This window comes from Notechis scutatus, chromosome Z (assembly GCF_049901735.1).
Source record: "Notechis scutatus isolate UNSWTSFEM ecotype Mainland chromosome Z, rNotScu1.2, whole genome shotgun sequence".
Taxonomy (NCBI): domain Eukaryota; kingdom Metazoa; phylum Chordata; class Lepidosauria; order Squamata; family Elapidae; genus Notechis; species Notechis scutatus.
The window spans coordinates 20,494,547-20,516,677 of NC_142025.1; the positions used below are offsets into that span (position 1 = coordinate 20,494,547).

At 37.4% G+C, this 22,131-nt stretch overlaps 1 protein-coding gene across 5 annotated transcripts in view; it reads right to left on the reverse strand.

Annotated features, from left to right (window-relative positions):
- Positions 1-170: 170 nt before the first annotated feature.
- Positions 171-22,131, reverse strand: part of ACBD5 (acyl-CoA binding domain containing 5) — a 33,061-nt gene continuing 11,100 nt past the window's right edge. For 2 of the 5 annotated variants that reach the window (XM_026672162.2, XM_087946679.1), the window contains exons 6-13: positions 19,013-19,129; positions 16,392-16,610; positions 14,325-14,428; positions 13,075-13,336; positions 12,455-12,654; positions 11,026-11,067; positions 9,474-9,583; positions 171-2,464 (exon numbers count right to left, since the gene is read on the reverse strand). In XM_026672162.2, the coding sequence (XP_026527947.1) occupies positions 2,452-2,464; positions 9,474-9,583; positions 11,026-11,067; positions 12,455-12,654; positions 13,075-13,336; positions 14,325-14,428; positions 16,392-16,610; positions 19,013-19,129 (1,067 nt within the window). In that variant the 3' untranslated portion in view covers positions 171-2,451. Of the gene's footprint in view, positions 2,465-6,319; positions 8,449-9,473; positions 9,584-11,025; positions 11,068-12,454; positions 12,655-13,074; positions 13,337-14,324; positions 14,429-16,391; positions 16,611-19,012; positions 19,130-22,131 lie in introns of those variants that run through there. The other 3 variants (XM_026672159.2, XM_026672160.2, XM_087946681.1) reach the window with 2 other exon arrangements.

Below are 22,131 nucleotides of genomic sequence, written 5' to 3' on the forward strand. Positions count from 1 at the left end.
TTTGGAAATGTTTGCCGTTGCTAGAGCTGAGAGAGATTGTATCAGTGTCACCCAGCTTGCTTCGTGCCTAAGGTAGGATTAGAACTCAGTCCACAAGTATCTGTGCTTTAATCATACACCAAAACTGACTCTTACAATATATAAGACCATTAACAAATGTTAGGGTAATATACTCCGATCATTCCTTTATTCGAAATGTTATTTTACAATAGATTAAAGTAATTTAAAACTGTAAAAACATGTTCTATATCATATAGAAGTGTTTAACTTCTGCAATTACAGTATTTGTACATTATAGATATAAAGTTGATTTTCAAACTTTGAGACCTTACATTAGACCAGAATGTTTTCCCATTAGTCTCATCAATTACAGTGTAGAAGATAATTATCTGGAAATATATCAGTTTTAGTTCATTTTCTTTTTTACCCTAACCAGGAGGCAATCACTTTAAGCTGCATTATAAAACAGCTGAAGATCATATCAACAAAAAAATAGCCTTGTTTCCTGTCTTCTATCTAATTGTATTTAGAAAACTACCAGCTGTTATATCCTAATATAGATAGGATCAATAGGCAGAAATGTAAAATGAGAACATAAAAATTATCTTAAAGCAATGGGGGACGGGGGGGGGGAATGGACCATGAAAGCAAAGATTAAAACAAAGGAAAAGTTAAACACTTACAGTGAAAGCTTACTGTAACAGTTAAACATTTTGCTTACCTGTTACAGTAAAAAAGGGATGTTCTGAATTCAGCAAGACACAATCATTACAGAAACAGCCAGCTGTGTCTTCATATAATATTCATATCTATACACAGTGAGTGAATTTATAAACTATTGCAGGAAAGCAGGACTAAAAGAATGGTGGTTAAAAGAATGGCCAATGATGTGACCCAAATTCTGCCTAATTTTATATAAAATGTGAGCAGAACTTCAATCACATTTGCACTGTTGCTGCCACCTTGAGTTTTCTGCATATCCTGCAGATACACCTGCATGAAGAGCTATCTGGCTTAAAGCATTTACCTTTCATCAAGATGACACTCAGACTTGCTAAATCTGCAACTACTGAACCACTACCGCTGATTTACCGTTTTATAAGTTTGAGAGAAATGTCAACAAAGAGTGCAAACTGCAGGGGATGTTTTTTAACCCTGATGAACATTCAGTCATGAGAACATCTAGCTTTTGAATAATATGGCACAAAATTTAGTGTTCCTGGGTCACGTCAGGATTTGCTTGCATCCCCCTTGTAGGCATCGTAAATGGCAAGGGTGGGAAGTGCCCTGTGGCCATGATGGTTGAAAGCTTCCATTCTGATGTTGAAAGTAGTCATATAAGCTCTTAAGACATTTAAAAAAAATTTTTAAAGTGAGCCTGCCTGCAAGTATAGTCTTATTCATTTTGATACATTTCTTCCAGTGTTGAATACAGTACAAGGAATTGCCCAGTCCTAATTAATTGGTGGGAGTAACTTAACAGCAGTGTTGGTTGCATAGCTTTAGAAAAGATACTGCTATTAACATCCTTTTTCCACTGGCACCCTTTTTGCACTGGCATCTGTTTACAAAGTATTTCTTTACAAATTCAGAACAGCATCTCACAGCAAATTTTTAATATGCAAAAGCTGTGACTTAATTAAATTGGATTTTTTTTAAAAAAAAATAAAGACAGTACTTGCCTCTATTCAATAGATATGTTCATAACTTGTATTACTTGCCCTGAGGTTGAACTGAATTTAGTATCTTCAGGACTGTTTTCATTCTTTATTAAGCATTCTCTCCAATGAACTACTTTACTTTGAATCGATCATGCTATTTGAGACTCAGTTGAGTATTATTACATTGAAATGTATGGCTATGCATGGTTTTGTGGCTTTTAAAGATATATAATTTTGGTGGCATCTGTGGAAGCAAAATCAACAGCCTCAATTTTATTTATTAAAACGTTATCACATATAGTAGCAACTCCTCATTACTCTTAAATGCAATTGTAATAATCCTGTTTATTTTGGCCTTTGGGGATATACCGTTTACCCCATATATTGCATTTCTAACCAAAAGGCTGGCATAAAACAAAACGTACAGTTAAAGTATCATGGAATTTAAGGACTGGGGATACATGCTTTCAAAGATTTTTCTTCTCTTTTCTAAAGACTTATTTCCCCCCAGTAGGAACTGAAAACTAAGACATTATACAAACTGTTCATCAAGAATAATTGTAGTTCATATAACTGCTTAGTAGGACAGTTGTATTTATTATATTAGAAATATAGGAAAAATGTCTCATTCAAGTATAGAATCTTCAGTAGTGCAAAAAGAAAAAGAAAAAATGTTAAAGAAAAAGAAAAGGATGTTTTAATCATTCCAGAGCTTATAGTTCCTGTAATAACTACAGTATTTTTCAAAATCTTCCCATACAAGCAGTTCTTAAGTAAAATCAGGAATGGCTCAGTTCTGTTTTCTGAAAGAGAGACAAGAGGCAAGGATTACCAACTTCAGTGCAAACCCATGCATTTCTACTGAAAACACAGGCATATACTGTATTTCTTCCAGTGGGATTATTTCTCAAAATTCATGCAAAATTCCCCCTTAATTTCTCTCTTATTTGTAAATAACAAGAGCTAGACATTTGGTAATATTCCTAGTCTGCAGTTTAATATATACACACAGAATTAATAATTTAAAGTTAAATATTATATATAAAGTTCAGTTTATGCATTTTAATCTTAAAACAGAGAAGGTTTCTTTGCAACACAATTTCTATTGCTGAATCCCTTATATATTTAACAAAGCTCCTAGGTTCGTGCATATTCTTCCTTCTATACCTTCAGGTAGTTCTTAATTTATGAGCATAGTAGAGCCTGCCCATTACAGTCATAACTCATGATAGTTGTACCTACATGACCAACCCAATTTTATGACATTTTTTTGTGGTGGTGAACGCAGCAATTGCAAAGTGACTGCAGCAGTCCTTAAATGAATCAATTGATGAAGCTGAAAACCAGAAATAAATACCAGGGTTGGGCAAAAGCGTTGTAAAGTGCAGTCATGTGACTGCAAGACAGTGCAAACAGCTGTAAATGTGGAGTAGCTGCCAAGGCCTGATGTGGTCACAGGACTGTCAGAAGAGGAGGTAGCCATTGGAGTTCAGAACCAGGTAGTAAGTATCCCCAGGGAATAACTATCATACGTTCAGTTATTAAGCAAACAGTCATAAGTCTAGGACTACCTGTATGGTGACTTGGGAAGCTTCCATTATTATTTTTAATTGTAAATATATGAATGGGGAAAGATACTATGTTAAACAGATGAACTTGCTCTTTTAAATTTGCAATCAACCTACAAATGCTCCTTGAATATTATAGTAGCTTTTGCCTTGCCTCAACCACAGGATAAATTTTATATACAAAAAAACTATTCAGATTAATATGATTTGAACTCAACCAATATGTCTAAATTTTTGTCTCCCCGCAAGACTGATGGATACTGGATAATTCTGCATTATACAGAGTACCCTGGCATGTCTTTGATTGTTAAGTAATTTCAAATCTGTATCTGTTAGAACAGTGATCCCCAACCTTTTTGGCGCGCGGCCCGGTACTGGCATCAGCTGGGCGCCACGGCCCAGTACCAGCATCAGCTGGGCGCCGCCATCTTTTGATGAAAAAGTGCTTCCGGTGACCTCACGGAAGCACGTTTTCATCAAAAAGATAAGCGATTAGCGCTTCGGTGAACTTTTCGGGTAGAAATGGCTTTCTGCCGGAAAAGCTCACCGAGCGCTAGCGCTACCATCTTTTTGATGAAAGCGTGCTTCGGTGAGCTTTCTACCGGAAAAGCTCACGGAAGCACTTTTTCATCAAAAAGATGGCGGCGCATAACTAAGCCAGCGACCGGTAGGAGTTGTTCAGCGGACCGGTACCAGTCCGCGGACCGGTGGTTGGGGACCCCTGTGTTAGAAGATCCTTTTCTAATATAGCAAAACAAGAATTCTGTGCTCTTGTGAAAAACCATTCCACATTTAGTTATTATAATCTGCCAGAATCAAAAACAGAAAACCAGACAGCACCCAGAGGTCTGCTGATAAGGATTTGTTATTTTCCACTTCTAAGTAACTGATCCAATAACATATCAAAAATCTTTTTGAAGCTTTATCCTATTTTAGACATCCTTATGGGCTGCTACTGGAAGCCCTGAATGGGTGGAAAGGCAGTAAGATGAACAGTGAAAAAGAATTCAGAAAGAGAAAAAAAAGCATATTGCTCCATTGCTCAATAACAATAATGCTCACAGCTGAGATAAAGTTGTGTTTCAGGTTTGACAAGTAAGGCCAAATCTTGTAACTCTTGTCCTACTTACACTGGAAACTTTCGGCAAAGTCTGCTATTCCACTCCACAGAATAACAGAATTGAAAGGGACTTTGCAAGTGTTCTAGTCCAACCCTCCAGTCAATCAGGAGAACCTACACCATTCCGGCTAGCCAATCTTTCTTTTAAAATTCCCAGTGTTGGAACATCCACAACTTCTGGAGGCAACCCATTCCACTGATTGATCTCACTGTCAGGAAATTTCTCCTTAGTACTAGGTTAGAACTCTCCTTGATAAGTTTCCATTCATTGCTTCTTCATCCTGCCATCAAATGCTTTGGAGAGTAGATTGACTCTCTCTTCACTCTGACAGCTCTTCAAATAGTGGAAACCTGTTATCATATCACCCCAGTCCTTTATCAGACTCATCAGTGATATTAACATGTCATGTGATCTTAGCACTATTCCTCTGTTGATACAGCCTAGGACTGCATTGGCTGTTTTGGCTGCTGCAGGACACAACAAGTTGTTCACTAGACTCCTAGTTTCTTCCAACAGTTACTGCTGTTGAGCGATGTGTCATCTATTCCGGGGTCACCAACTTTTTGGACTTCAGGGACCACCAAACTCATAATTTTAAATCCCACAGATCAGAGACCCAGGGAAAATCCCAAAACAAGTCTGCAGGAAAATTCCCCACACCGTTTTCCAACCGATCAATCATTCTTTTTTTTTTTTTTAAACAAATTTTATTCAGTTTTTCACATTAAAAACAAAAATCTCTTTTTAGTGGACATCATATTTCCGGGTCATCACCTTTACATACAAATATGACAGCAATTATACATTCATATATGCATACTTAATTCTATTATTACCTTTTCCATTCCAAATTTTCAGTAAGGAGAGAAACAAACACATTAATTCTACCCTCTTTCATTAATCTCAATCGAAACATCTTTTAGTTTCATTTCAATTATTTCAAATATAATCCTTTAATATTTATTTTAAAAATAAAGATAAACAATATAATAATAATAATAATAAAAAGTTACCAATGTCTCTCCTTGCTTTTAATAGTCTATATTAACTTATTAATTTAGTTGGTTCTTTAGTCTGTCATATTCCTTTTCCATTACACATTCTTTTTATAAATTCTAGATTAATACAAATTTTAACACTAAAGAAAAAAAACACAAGTATAGGTTTCCCCCCTTTTACTGCTTTGAGTGTGACACCTCAATGATTAAAATATACCTTTATTCCCTCATCTTGATTCCCAATAAACCATTATTTTTAAGAAGTTACAATAATAATCATTACATCTTTTCATTTGGATTCCGCAGCATATTTTCCCCCCTTAATTTTTAATAAGAGTTATCAGTATCTATATTACCCTATTTTCTAAATATTTTTAATTGCAGAAATATTCTTATTATCCCCTGCAGAATCCCCTTTTTAATTCATCAACCATTATCTCTGAAAAAACAATTTCTTTTCAACATTTTACTATTTCCGTATTTCTTTAGTTCATGCACCTGTTTCTTACTGCTTCTCCTCCCCCTCTTTTCCCCATATCTTTTCTCATTCCAGTTTATATCCCTCTCTTTCTTGATATCTTCCTTTCCCCTTTTCTGCTGGGTCTTTCTGTCTTTCCCGACTTCACAGGTATTCCCTTCGATTGCCTTCTTAAATCTCAACTTTTTAACCTTCCTTCTTTCCCCACTTATTTGTAGTGTTCTTTGTGTTAATTGTCTATTTAAAATGTCTTCTCCTTGAGTCGATTCCTTCTCCTCTGAAGCTCTTTCTTCTTGTTCTTCAATCGCCATTTCCATTTTTTCTAACACAGAGCAAAGTGATTCGCCTCTTTCCTGTAGTAATTCTCTCATATTTTTAAGTTCCATTTTTAATTTCTGAAGAGATATCATCATTACACACTCCTATATTTTATGATCGTTAAAGTCCACAAAACAACAACAACCACTTTTACTTTCCTTCTTTCTTCTTTCAATTTTCTAAAGTTCTCAATTGTTCCAGCCCAGGGTCTATACCAAAAACATCAATCAATCCCACAGTCAGTCTTTCCTTGCTTTTTTCTTTATTCTAGTTCTGCTTTCACTTTCTAAGATTCTTACTTTGTTTCAATATTTATTTAATATTATATCCACACAAGTTCATTCAGAAACAGGATGTTTTCCTTTTTGTTTGAGCTCAAGTTTTTGTCAAAAAGTGGCACTCTCCATTATACAAAGTCTTCACCTTTTTCCCCTATTTTTTTATTTAGGGTTTTTCAAACCTCGATATTCCAGCACAGTCTAGTCTCCAATTTGTAAACTTTATTATTATTATTTTTTGACAATCTTAAGTCCAGCTTTATTTTATGCCTATTTATTGCCAAAATATTTTAGTCCAATTTAGTTAAATCTTTAGTTCCGGCTTCTTCCTTTCCCGGTTCAAAGCCCCACTTAGCTGTCAAAAATGTTTTTCTTTTTTTTTTTTTTCTGTCCCTTTGTAATTTCGCCGCTCACTTTTCTTTTCTTAAAAATTCTATGTTACCTTAAGCCCGGGGTACTTTTGTTTAGTTGTATTGCCCAGTTGTCCCTGTTCAGATGTTATCCACCTCTTTCTTCCCTCCTACACAAATATTAATCCAGCTGAGTCCTCCTCTTCGGGGTGGCCATTTTAAACCACTGCTGCAGTTGTCTTCGGAGGGAAAAAGACCAAGACCGGGGGGGAGATGCGGCTCCCCTCAACCTGGCTTGTGGCTTCCCCTTACTCCGCCGCCCCTCCAAGGCAGCTTCAGCCCCTAATCGTAATGAACGGGGCTCTCCAACGAAAGAGCATGGACCATAGCCGCAGAGAGATGAGATCTACGGTCTGTCAGAGAGGAGGCTCCACCTTCCCCCGATTGATCATTCTTTATTTGGGATCACAGGATACCACCTCCAGCTCCGTTCTCAGGGGGAGAGAGAGAGAGAGAGACTTTTGGCTTCATGCAAGGAAAGCAGAAGCAGCAGAAGTCTTTCTTTCCCCCAAACTCCGCCAGAAATTAGTCTTTGTGAGACTTGTCACACCGGCACCTCTTGGAGCAGGATGCCTTGCAGGGTCCCAAAGACTCATTTCTGGTGGTGTTTGGGGGAGAGAAAGAAAGACTTTTGCTGCTTTCCTTGTGTGCAGCCAAAAGCATCAAAAGAAAGAACTGGAAAGAAGCAGCCCAATGGCCAAGTGAGTTGAGTGGGGCAAGTCTCCCCACTCCACCCTTTCCCCCCTCCCCTCACTACCTCATGTTGTTCGCAATGCAAGTGACACAAGCCTTGTGTTCCCGCAGGCCATGTGAGCAGAGCAGCCTTGTGTTCCTACGCAGCCTGGATTGCTTTGGGGGGTGACATTTCTCTGTGGACCACCAACATTTTCTCGTGGACCACCAGTAGCCCCAGGTCCACTGATTGGCAACCACTGATCTATACCTGTGCATTTTTTTTTCTTGCCCAAGTTTAAAATCTTATTTTACTTGCCAAATTCAATTTTGTTGGACTGGCCCAGTGTTCTAGTCTGTCATGATCTTTCTGGATCTTGAGCTTATCTTCTTGTTTATCCCTTCAGTTTGATGTCATTTGCAAATCTGATGAGTTCCCCTTCTATCCCCTTATTTAAATCATTTATGAAGATATTGGGGCCCTTGGGGTACCCCACTGCACACTTCCCTCTCTGTAGTTGTAGTTCCATTCAGGATTACACATTGATTGAAATTCTGCCTTTTTAAAACAGACACATATAAAAAATGTCAGAACTTTACTCCCAAAGTTGGACTGTCGTCCCAAAGTTGTTTTTTTTAACACAACTCAGACAAATGCTCTTCCTCCTAATCAGGATTTATGGAGAGAATACCCTTGACAATTTTTTCTTACTGATTGATCTGGCATAACATTACTGAATAAATAAAAGAAAAGAAAAAGAAAAAAAGAGAAAATAAAAATTTGAAGAAAGCAGATTGCTGTGTTAAGAATTAGTAGAATCTTTTACAGAATTGTGTTGGTGACGGATTCTGTATGCAACTTTCCTCCAGGAACACTAGGCCTGCCTGGAGGTAGATTAGATTCAAAGACCTGGAAAATCTAGCCCGTGGTCATCCTGTTGATCCTATGTAGTAGAAGATACATTAGAAATTATTTCAGATCAGTTCTAATCCAACACTTCAACTACACATTATGCTTTCCATTATCTGTATTCATGAAAACGTGTGTCAATGTAATCTATAAAATCTGCAGATAGGTTATATCTATAGGATATACTACCGGTAATCTATTTTAGATACATTTCTATTTTATTTCCACTTTTGTAACTTGCCTCATACTCTGGATGTGTCCAACAAATCACACAGACAAAAAAAATGTAATGAAACTCAAAGATTCTTAAACTTGGGAAACACTACCCATTCTCCATGTACTTCTTGCACATAGAACTTAGAAGGGGGTCTGGAGGCTAAAATAGGGGACTGAAGGCTAAAACATATAAAGAACAGTTGCTAGAACTGGGTATATCTAGTTTGGTGAAAAGAAGGACTAGGGGAGACATGATAGCAGTGTTCCACTATCTCAGGGGATGCCACAAAGAAGAGGGAGTCAAGCTATTCTCCAAAACACCTGAGGGAAGGACAAGAAGCAGTGGGTGGAAACTAATCAAGGAGAGAAGCAACCTAGAAATAAGGAGGAATTTCCTGACAGTTAGAACAATGAATAAGTGGAACAAATTGTTTTCAGAAGTTGTAAATGCTCCAACACTGGAAGTTTTTAAGAAGAGATTGGGTAACCATTTATCTAGAATAGTATAGGGTTTCCTGCCTAAGCAGAGAGTTGGACTAGAAGATTTTCTAGGTCTTCCAACTCTATTATTCTATTCTAAGTCCTCTCAAGATGTTTATATTAGATGGCTAAATTCAAGTGGTGCCTGGTATAGCACTTTCTAATTGACTGGAATTGATCTTTTAAGGTTTATGAAAAGTGTATTTCTCCTAGATCTAGATGCCAAGCTTTTGCATGCAAAACATGCTTAATACTGTGATAGAATTTCTTATTTCCATTCCAAAAACTTGGGGCAATAATTAAGTTGCTCCTACATGTTAAAACATAAAGTGTACATAACCCCAATCTATACCTTATTCTTACCTTCTTCTTCTTTGAAGATATAAATACACCAGCCATTGGGTAACAAAGGGCCATAAAATAGCAAAGGCTAAAGTACCAGGAGAAATCTCAAAGGGCCACCATGATGGTTTCTAAATGGCATATAAAATTAATGTTCATCAATAAATATTAAATCAGCATCTGCTATAAAAATTCCAACAATAAATATTAAAATGTCCCTAATAAAATCACCTATATAACTCAAAAATCATAAATAAGATGCCTATCAACTATTTAAAAACACTTCCACCAAAATGACCATCACCTCCCAAGACTCTGGAATAATTGTTTTGCAGACAAAAACTTTTAAGATTGCTATATAATTTTGTAACCAAACTTGGTTCACATCGCAAGCTAAGCAAACACTGCTTTCCTGCACTTCATTCTTATTTTTGAAGATTTTTTTTAAGTTTTACATGTACACAGTAAAATTACACTTAATATAAGACTACTGAAATTGTCCTGCAATTTTCTCTGTAAGTTCATAAACATTCATAAACATTGAAAGATTTAAATTACTTCCGAGCAGCTGCCAATGTAGCAACACAAATTTGTTTCTTAGCATATATTAAAAAGTTAAATATGGTTTTCTTGTTCCATTTATTTTTGTTGGCCATTTTGATGCGAACGTTGCCATGCAATCTTTGTATATACAGCTCTTGACTTCCAGCTATTTATTTACTGATGGTCCGAAGTTATGAAAGCCTCAGAAAAAGTAACTTACGATCCATCCCTCAAATGTTTTGAGTTTCCTACCAATCCTTGTTGGAAAGTGATCAGAGTTTGGTTGCTTGGAAACCAGCTTGCATTTACAACAGTACCTTGTTGGTAAATATAAATTCAACACAAATATAGTTTGCTGCAAAAGCGACTACCTATGAAGGCTCCCGGATGGGGTTGAAAGGCGAAAGCAAAAGCGGTATGCTCCATCCCATATTTGGGTAGACCAGGTGGCCCTAATAAAAGACACTTAATCTATTCCCTGGTATAGCTGACAAAGTGAGGAAAGCCTGTGGCTTAGAGGTTAATACATCTACCTAATATGCAAGTAGCCCAGGTTTGAATCCCAGAAGGGTATGGCTAGCTGACGAGAGCTTGAAATAGATCTGTACTTAGTCTCCCTTTATTTCTTTGTCAGTAAGTATAAATTCAACACATTTACAACAGTTGCACATGACTGCAATTTGTATTCTTCCCAGCTGCTTTCTGATAAGCAAAGTCAATTGAGGAAGCCAGATTCCTCAATGACTATGATAAAAATGTCCCCCAAATCATGTCCAGGCACTTGATGACATCATTGGTTAGGGTCCAAAATTCGAGTCCCAGTTATGGCCATAAGCTGTGAACTACCTCTAATTAGGTGAAACAATAAACACATTCATTTTTCAATATAGTTAAAATAACATTTAAAATGTTTTCTGGAATAGTTTCTTAGATACTGGGGTGCAAAAAAAAACCTCATCTAACCTGTACATTTAAGAAAAATCACAACATTAAAATTAAATGATTTATTAAGAAGTAAATAAAAATCTACCTTAACAGGTGCCTCAGGCTGATTATTTGAATGTAGTGTTGCCTACAAAAACAAACTAAATTAAACAAACTATTGAAAAAACATGTTTCAAATTAAAACTTTATATTACGGCATATCTTTGGGGATCTGTCCAGGTATAGTTTCTGTTTACGTTTATTAAAAAATATACATGTAAGAATTTAGCTCAAGCAATAGATTGTTTGCCTCTTTATGTAAACTTCATTGTTCTCTCTTTCTCCCTATTCCATCTCAGAAATGTTCTTCCAACTTTCCATTTCTGGTCTGGACCTTTCAGATAGTTCTGTAACAAAACAAACTCTAAGAAAATCATTATTTTTTCACTTTGATTAAATAGTTTAGATACTGTTCATAGAAAAATTAGTATAATAAAGGTCACCCTGTTTTTCAAAATTGTCTTCCATCTCTATTTTCCTTTTGCTGGAGTATGTGGCTATGGGTGGGAAGTGGATTTCCTCAAAGGCAAAAAATTTCTCCTCTAAATAGTTTAGCTAATAAGCTTCCAAGAGTTTAAGAAAGACTAGACAACCCATGTCATGTTGGGTCATAGTTTTAGAAGTATTTCCTTTCCTAAACAGAAACAATGGGTCAAGGGCCAAAATGTAATGGTAATGGAAGCAACTTTCCACCTGCTTGTCTGTTCTTTGGCAGCTGATGATAGGACCTATCTACCCAACCTCCAGAGGGCTAGTGTGGGGCCAGTATAGTAAACCTGCAGGAAGTGGTGCATCAGCATGGCAGCACTGAAGCAGCTACAGGTTTGCTAAATTTCAAAATTTCTGTTCTTTGGCAGCTGATGATAGGACCTATCTACCCAACCTCCAGAGGGCTAGTGTGGGGCCAGTATAGTAAACCTGCAGGAAGTGGTGCATCAGCATGGCAGCACTGAAGCAGCTACAGGTTTGCTAAATTTCAGAATTTCTGTTCTTTGGCAGCTGATGATAGGACCTATCTACCCAACCTCCAGAGGGCTAGTGTGGGGCCAGTATAGTAAACCTGCAGGAAGTGGTGCATTAGCATGGCAGCACTGAAGCAGCTACAGGTTTGCTAAATTTCAATCTCACATGAATCATTTTCCTGGATCTTGAATGCATTCAGTAAGCCCATTTGAGGTATCTTGATTCAAAAATTATTGTCTTATGAGGCACCATTTTGCCCAATTGGCGGTTATAGTCAAAGACACATGAAAGTTTTAGTAATCTTGTAGACAATCCATGACCCATGGTTTCAGAGACATTTCTTCACCAGATTCAATAATGGCAGAACTTCTAATGTATTACTTTCATTGGAAAACTTCTTAAAAGTTCACGGGCATATTCAGATATATACTTGCCTTGAAAATACCCCACATTGAACCGTGGCACTGTAGAGATAGGTAGACTTTCTTGGATACTAATCCACATATGTTTACCTGTGAGATTGTGAGTGCCTCAAGGGCATGTAATCTCTGAAGAACATTTTGCATATCTTCTTGCAATCGTATGAGTGCAATTGCAATCTGTTCATTGAGGGTGCTCCGTGGTCCTCTGTCCGAACCCCATCGTTCTCCGTCTCCTCCACTGCCCACCTGTCCACCTTGGCCACCATCTCCTACAGGGTACATTCTATGTCCTAAATTAAGGGGAAAATACTTTTAGAAGCAATGTAAACAAATCAGAGCTATGTATATTTTCAAAAAGATTTCATGATGCTTGTACATTGTGCAAAGGCACAATGCTTTTTATAAAGTATTTTTCCCCCCCAATCTTACAGGAAAATGTGAAAGAAGATGCCACTGCTTTAAAAGGATTCTTAAAGCAGTGCCTTTTTCAGGCTTGTACAGAAGTCTAATAAAGATGTGGCTGCTTTAATAGAGTTTCAAAGTTCTATTGTGAATCATTTTCAAAGTGCATAGCCCTAATATGTATTATATATAAATATAGTTTATGTATCAACCACACACAAAACCATTATTATAAGAAATGTTAAGAATGATTTTAAACATGCCTCATTTATGCAAGAGTTTCAACAAAATACGTCTCCCAATAATACCTCTTCCCCTTCGAACTCCATAGAGGTCAACCTTTTCACTATTTGTCTTCTCTTTTTGAGGGCCTCTATCATTTGCTTTGCCATCTTCACCGCCACGCTTGACTTCGCCTTTTCCTTCCGGTGCACCTTCCTTTATACTTTCTGCTTTGTGATTTGCAAGTTCAAGAAAACTGGAAGTTTCTAACAGATTATTATGATCTACTTCTGAGAAAGTTAATGGATGTCTGGAAATTTCCTTGACTGATGAGCTGATTTCCAGGATCTATAAGTTAACAAGACAAAAGGCACTATTTATTTATCAAACTTATATAGCTTCCCATCTTACCCAAGGAATCTCTGGTGCATAACAAACAGGTAAAATCATATGTAAAAACCACAGATTTAAAGTCACATTAGCAATAAGTATTATAAAAACAGATACAAATCCTAGCTGAAAAGGGAATAAAAATAAGCAGCTCAGCAATGGAGCCATCTAAGCATGTCATTGGTTCTTTGGGAGCCCTGGGCCTAATAACATAAACGGATTTTGAGAGCCTTATGGAATATCAAAAGCAATGGAGCTAATCTAATTTTTGAGAGAAGAATTCCATGAAGCAGGTATCACGGCAGAAAAAAATATGCAGTCATGTGATCAAAATTCAGGCACTTGGCAATCTGCATGTATTTACAATGGTTGCAGCAATCCTGTGGTCATGTGATTGCCATTTGCAACCTTCCCAGTTGGCTTCCAACCAGCAACATCTATTGGGAAAGTTGGATTCACTTAATAACTATTTATTTAACAACTTCAGTGATTTGCTGAACAATTATAGCAAAAAATGTCATGGAATTGTGTGTGACTCATTTAGCAACTGCTTTGCTTAGCAACAGAAAAGCAATTGCGGTCGTAAATCAAGGACTAACTGTATCTCTTCCATTATAAGATGACATTAATTACTAGCCTCCCCCTTACTCTTTGCTTTTAATTAAATGCAAGTTAAATGCAAAGAGGCATAGATACAAACTATTACTTTTTTAACATTAAGTTAAAATTAAATTAGCTAACATTAAGTTTTCAGAAAGATGCAGGCTCTTAGGAAAGATTTATCATTGTTTATTAGAAATTAGAACTGATTCTGAGTAAATTCTTCGGCCAGGTAAGCAATATAAGATGGTTACTGTTTACAGCCTCAAAACCATTTTGTGTATTTGGTAGAATGATTATCATGTACATATTTTTTATATTACAACATAACAGACTGCAAATTTACCTCTTCTTGTCCAAACTGCTCCATTGAATCACAGTATATTTCACTATCTGAATCACTTGTCAAGAGTTGAATTCCAGACACTTCAATGGTATCTTCATTTTGACCTATATGGATACATGAGCAAATACTTATGAACAATGGATATTTAATACTTAAATATTAAAATATCTAATCAAACACCAGTATTGAGAATTACATTTTTAACCTAGCAATTTGTAAAAATTTAATGGTTTGCGAACGAGCAGCTAAAATGAATCTTTTCTGCAATGATAGTTCACAATAAAATAATGCTGTTAATATTTTATATCTGTGTGTGTGTGTCTGTGTAGTAAATTAATTTAATCCCAATTAACTTGGAGAAAATAAATATGCACATAGGTATATTTTAAAAATCACAGTTTTAATGCAATATCAAAGATAGAAAAGTTAATGTCTCAAAGATTTTTCACTCTCTGCATGAGGGGAAAATAAATTACAAATTTTTAATATACAATTCTTAATTATGTTGGCCCTATCTTTTTCTTTGTACATACAAGACTTGCATATATTTACATTTCTGTATTTTCTAAGTGGATAAATAGCAGTGATATGCTCACTCTTAGCTAACCCGGCCAATCTGGTCTGGGTGTGTAACCATGATCAGATTGGTTAATACATGGATGGGAGTATGCTAGATTGAGAAATAAAATGACATTTTGGAAAAGACTTTATTCCAAAGCAAAAAAAATCTGGGTTAAGCCCATGTAATCACAAAGAGCCATTTTCCATTTGAAAGCATCTTTACCTTCATTTGAGCTGATTCATAGTTTACATATATACACTTGTCATGATTTAGATTCATTTTAGAATATATATCTACACACAGTATACAATGTTCTATATGTAGACATCAGCCTACTGTTATTCCTTCTTTTTCTCCCAGGTGTTGACACCAGGGCTGGGATTCAACTGGTGTTACTACAGGTTCGGTGATTACGTTTTGCTGCATGCACATGTAATGCATCTAAAGCTGTGTCACCCAGACAGCTGATAAGCACTGCGCGCAGATGTGCAGCATTTTAAAAGCCACTTTTTCCCTACTTTTTCAACCTCAGCTGAGGTTGAAAAAGCAGTAGATAAAGGTCAGGTAACAGCCCGGGTGGGCCAAACAGAACCAGTTCTGGGTCTGTTGCTCTTCAGAGCTACTGGTTCTACAGAGCCGGGCAGAACCGGTAGCATCCCACCCCTGGTTGACACTGTTGAAGAGGCAAAATATTAAGGAGCACCGTATAACACAGGTGTCAAACTCAATCGTGTCATGTGACATATCATGACGTATTTGCATTATTTTTTGCCTTTGTGGAGCCAGGGTAGGTGTGGCCTGCATGTGACGCATACAGCCCATGGGCCATCAGTTTGACATGCCTGGTATGTAACATCTATAAGTATTTTTTCAGAAAAAGTATTCATCAGCTTAAACAAAAAGCTGACTGTCTTTTGGATGCTAAGATTTAAGGGAGCTCCATTACTTGCTCCATTATTTAAGCAGACAGAAGAGTAAGTAGGAAATATTAATCTTCCCACTCCAGCAGGAAAACAAATGATCAGAAAGTAGGACTATTTGATTGCAGCCAAAGGAAATAGGTGTTCATGGTACCATGGCAGACTATGTGAAAGGCTATTTAAATTAATTCTTCATTTAAACTGGGCACCAACCCACTGTTTGCTCTCCTACATGCATCAATGCTAGAAAAGAAACCAAGTAATACCAACAGGAAAAGTTTTCTGAAAAATTATCCACACTGGCAAACATTAATCAACCAATGGAACTACTTGCCTTCAGAAGTTGTGGGAGGTTTCAAGAAGAGACTGGACTGCCACCTGTCAGAAATGGTGTAGTGTCTCCTGCTTGGGTGGGGGCTTCAACTTGATGACCTAGAAGGTCCCTTGCAACTCAACTCAACTGTTCTATTCTATTCTGTTCTGTTCATTTCTGTTCTGTTTTCTGTTCTGTTTTCTGTTCTGTTTTCTGTTCTATTCTATTCTATTCATGTGGATTTGGATAATAAAAGCATCTGAAGATGGTACCTTGATGAGTAGAATCCCAGTTAGGGATGACTGGTAACTCAAGGCACTTTTCACTTGTCTTTATTTCATCATCCACATTGATGCCATTCAATTTAGATTTGGTCTGTATGCCATTGTTCACATCAACGTTGGAAACAGCATTACAACTTCCATTAATAACCACGCCATTTAAATCCTTATCAGGGGATGAATCTTGTTTCACATCTTCTTCTGAAAATCCTATGTAAATAAATTTGCAAACAACGTCATTATCACGTACGGTACTCTATTTTTACAAATACAGATAGTCCTTGGCTTATGACCACAATTGAGCCCAAACTTTCTGTTGCTAACAAGATAGTTAGGTGAATTTTGCCCCATTTTATGACTTTTCATACCATAGCTGCTAAGTGAATTAATGAAGTTGTTTAGCAAGTAACATGCTAAGTGAGTCAGGATTCCCCATTGACTTTGCTGATCAAAAGGTCACAAAAGATGATCACATGACCCAGGAACAATGCAACAGTCATGAGTCAGTTGCCCAAGTGTCTGAATTTTGATTATGTGACCATGGGGATGCTGCAGTGGCCGTAAGTGTGAAAAACGTTCATGTTAATTTTTCTCAGTGGCATTGTATTTTCAAATGGTCACTAAACAAATCAAAGACTACCTGTACCTTTTTATTTGTTGAACAATACATACAATATTTATGAACTAAATATTTCGCAGATTAATCTAAATAGTCATTTGTAATCAAAGTGCTTAAAATAGTTTGTTCTTTTTTAAAAATCCATCAAACTGCTATTTATATTACATCTAACAATATATGTGCCACCGATTTTTCCAAGATGGTCAAGACAACAGGCATAGCAGCTTCTCTCATTTCTCCCACAACAACTTTAAATGTTGGGTCAAGAGTGTATGAGAACCACCCAAATTAGCTCTGAACTTCCATGGCTGACCCATGGATCTGATTTCTCCCAGTAATTTGCTGTCTATACATTTTCATTTTGTACATTGTAAATTGGAATATTAATTGCCATTAGAAAAAAAGTGGGAACAGTGTACACATTTACAGTATCTGGGAGTAGAATCTTTGTAACTGAGTGCAACTGAATTCCAAGAATCCAACTACCCAAGTACAGCATTATAGGATTTACTTACAAGCATTAAAAGATTTCTCAATTGGCATGGCATAGAATCAGCTTACCTGAAGAACCATTGTGTCCCAATTACTTCAACCTGTTCCACCCAGTTAGGCAGGGAGGAGGGAATGATACAAGACTCCTTTGGTTAAAGAATTTTGGCTGGCAGGATCTAGGAAGAGAGTTGCTCTACTCTATGGAAAACCTTGCATTCAGAGGGGACAACGGTCCCCACTTTTATGGCGTTTTGGAACAGTGTGAAGACTTGGCTCTTCTAACCGGCACGAGGATTGAAGAGTAGCACTAGTTGGATTGAAAGTGCTCCCTCCACCTTTTAACTATCTCTAATTTCATTTTTAGTTGTGTTATGGATGGTGTTTTTGTATGGTTTTATGATTTTTATCTGGAAACCATCCAGAGTCACTTAGACCATGGGTTCCCATCTCCCGGTCCATGGACTGGCACCGCTCTGAAGCATGCCAGAAACCGAACCATGCAAACAAGCAAAGCCCCATCCATGGGATGCAAGCAGCACATAAAACCACACACCCTCTGGTCTATGGAAAAACCTCTCTTCACAGAACCAGTCTCTTATGCCCCAAAGGTTGGGAGCTGCTGACTTAGACCAAGGGTCTTCAAACTTGGCAAGTTTAAGACTTGTAGACTTCAACTCCCAGAATTCCTGAACTAACATGACTGGAGGAGGAATTCTGGGAATTGAAGTCCACAAGCCTTAAAGCTGTCAGGTTTTAAGACTCCTGACTTAGACAGTGAGAGGGGCAATGTCTAAATTTGATGTAAATAGTTTCTTTCATTTTAAAAAGAAGTCTGAATCTAATGTATTGATATTCAATCTGTATAGCCCAACTCTGTAATTGCTTATTTGAAAAAGAATGCTTTTTTGTGTGCAGTGAAATTAACTCATAAATAAGTGACAAAGAATAACATTATGAATTATTTATTCAATTCATCACTGTCCCTGAAGTTTTATTAAAAAGTTTTCAAAAGCAGTTTGCCATTGTCTCCTTCCTAGGGCTCACAGAAGGAATCTGGCTCCATGTCTAAAGCAGAATTAAAACTGACAATCTTCTGGTTTTAGGCTTATAACCTTTAACAAATTGGCTCTCTTTCAAAAGTTAAGGGCTGAGAATTATCAAACAGATTTGCGTGGCTCTTTTTCACTGGATAATAGACCCAAACTGGTTCTTTTTAATACTGAACTTAAGGGACCCAGAGAACACCAACTCAGCCACTTTGGATCAGTTGAGCAGATACTATGGAAGACAGGTGGTCCCTCAAATAACTAGAACCTACAATTTAGAATACTGAAAATCTAATATAAATGAGAATCATGCTTTCTCATTACTGTTAGGATACCATAACTGTTTCCCAACAAAGCTTGCCATTTTATTTTATTTTATTTTTTGCCATCCCAAGAAGCGGCTTTATCAAAAACCTGTGAAAAGGTGTAGATGCTATTCAGAAATAAATGTGTACCTTTATCAATCTGTTGGACATCTTTCAATTCTTCCTGTTGTGGTTCTTCCTCCGATTCTGCTCCACTGTCATTGCTTTCTGATTTTCCATTCACAGCTGGCACAGCTTTGTGAGGATCTATTAAGATAAAAAAATTTTTACCTAAAAACCGTGTTTGTAAAATAATTGTTTAGGTACCTAATTTTCATGGGGCATGATGCCTCAGTGGTTAAAGACGCTGAGCTTGTCAACTAGAAAGCTGACGACCTGTGTTCAATACTTGTGCACTGCGCAACAGAGTGACTACTTGTTGCTTCCCCCAGCTCTTGCCTATTTACAAAGTACACAAATGCAAGTAGATAAATAGGAACCACTTCAGTGGGAAGCTAACAATGTTCTATGCACTTTGATGTACAGCCGTGCTGGCTACATGATCATGGAAGCATCTTTGGACAACGGTGGCTCCCTCAGCTAAGAAATGGAGATGAACACCACCCCCAAATCCAGAGTCAGATTTGATTGGATGGGAAACCTTTACCTTTATCTAATTTTCATTTGGAATAACAATGCAAGTCACTTTTCCTTCCTCTTCAAGTCCACATAGTAAAACTCCAAGAGTGGAATACTATATTAACAGTGGCTATAGCAAAAATCTTATTAGTATTATTCTAACTTGTACATAGGACATGACAAGCTGATTATTTAAAAACACAAAATTTACTAAAGTCTACGGAGAGTCAAAGATAGATTATGAACGGATTCAGGGTGGGATTCAAATTTTTTTACTACGAGTTCTGTGGGCATGGCTTGGTGGGTGTGGCAAGAAAAGGATACTATAAAATTTCCAGTCAGAAGTGGTATTTACCGGTTCTCCGAACCACTCAAAATTTCCTCTACCAGTTCTCCAGAACTGGTCAGAACCTGTTGAATATCACCTCTGAATGGATTATGCCCTTAAGTGAATCCAGAATATCCAATGGATGTTTTTTAACATTTTCATCACAAATTGTGGTCACGTGATTGCAAGATGCTGCAATCAGTCATAAATTCAAACCAGTTGTCAAATGCTCAAAATGCTATCTCATGACTGGTGGTTTGTATATGGCAATTGTAACTTTGAGGACTGGCCGTAAATAGTTTTTGTTGATGTCCATCACAATTTTGAAAATAATTAAGTCATTAAGTGAAGATTACCTGCATATAGTTTTCTATCGCTTTCATTCATTACTACATAATATAGTGGGATTTATTTCTACTACTGATTTTAGTACAATTTCTGCAGGGCTGTTATACAAACCACAGTCTCTGTTCACAGATTGACCGATTTTCTATAGCATAACTTGATCACCTACAATGCATGTGTAAGTTACATTTCGGATTTTGTGCATCATCCTTTGCTATCCATTTTTATTCAGAACCCAAAAGAAGTTCAGGATAATTAAATCCTGGTAAAGACTCCAGCCAACTGATCAGCATGGTCTTTAAGCACTCGGCCAGAGATACCGTCAGGACCGGCAGCTTTTCTAGGATCCACAGCCCTCAGAATGCTCCTCACCTCCTGTTCCTCCACAATGAGGTGGGGGCTACAATTGGCTGGTAGTTGTATTTTAATCTGTCTCTAATGTCTCCACTTCAAAGCGAGTAAAGAAATGATTCAGTTCCTCTACCAATGAAGCATCCCCCTAAGCAGGGATGACATTGGTCAGTTGATGGTTTGTAATTTGTTGAATCCCTTGCCATACCTGCCTCATGTTATTGCTATAAAAAATATCCTCAATTTTCCTCTTATAATCAGTCTTGGCCTTCTGAATACCTTTCTTCAGATTAGCTCTGGCAACACTGTATCTTGCCACATCACCGGACCTAAAGTTCTGTCACGCAAGAGGCGCTGGACTTCCTTGGTCATCCAGGGTTTCTGATTGGGATAGATCCTAATATGTTTATCCACAGTGATAGTATCTGTGCAGTGTTTGATATAGCACAGAACACTTGCAGTGTGCTCTTCTAGGTCAGGGTGGTAAAGGTTGTCCCAATTTGTGTTCTCAAAACAATCCTGAAGTTGTTGGGAAGCATCTTCTAGCCAAGATTTCACTGTCTTTATTATAGGCAGAGCCCGTCTCCTAAGAGGGATGTACGCTGGTGCTAAAAGCAGTGACATGGTCTGATTGTCCCAAATGTGGTAACTGTATAATCTTATCGCCATGTTTGATGTTGGTATATACTTTGTCCAATATGTTTGTTCCTCTAGTAGCACACTTAACATGCTGATAGAATTTAGGGACCACTGCTTTTAAATCAGCTTGATTAAAGCCCCCCACTATGATATGCACAGCATCAGGATACTTATTCTGCTGATTACTAACAATGTTATACAAGAATTCCAAAGCTATGGTAGTATTGACATCACGTGGGATATAGACTGCAGTAATCAAAAACACTGATTTCCCGTGGAAGATATATGGGTCTACATTTAAGAGTCATATACTCCAGATCCATGGAGCAGTGGCTGTCTATAGTCTTTGTATTGATAGACCAGCTTTTGTTCACATAAAGGCTTAAACCTCCCCCTTTGATCTTGCCAAAATCTCTACTCCTGTCCTGCCGGTGAGCTATGTAGCCTTCCAGCTCAACAGCTGCATCTGGAATGAGTAAATAAAGCCAAGTTTCTGTGATTAGCAAAACACAGCAGTTCTCGATGAATTTAGGCTTTGTAATCTGTAGCCTTAATTCGTCCATTTTGTTAGTCAGAGATCTTGCATTGGTAAGAAATATACTTGGAATTGAAGGCTTGCATGGAAACTTACTCAGTCTAAAGAAAACCCAGCACGGCATCCTTTTTTCCTCTTCCTGTTCTTCTTTCTCCGCCTCTTCCTCCTTCCTACAGGGACAGTGATCCATGGGTCCCAAAGGGCCTACCTGCCTCCTTCGGTATGTTATGAGAATGTATAAAATTGTCCGTAATAGCCTTTTCACATTTCAGTCCAATTTGTATCCAGGTTTGCCGACTATAGATGCTCCTTGCCCCACAGGATTCAATCAAGGAAAGGATCCAAAACACACACAGAATCATACACATCATACACTGAAAGAAGGAGTGGTTAGCTGCAGCATCCATGTGCGCAGCCATCTTGAAAACCATC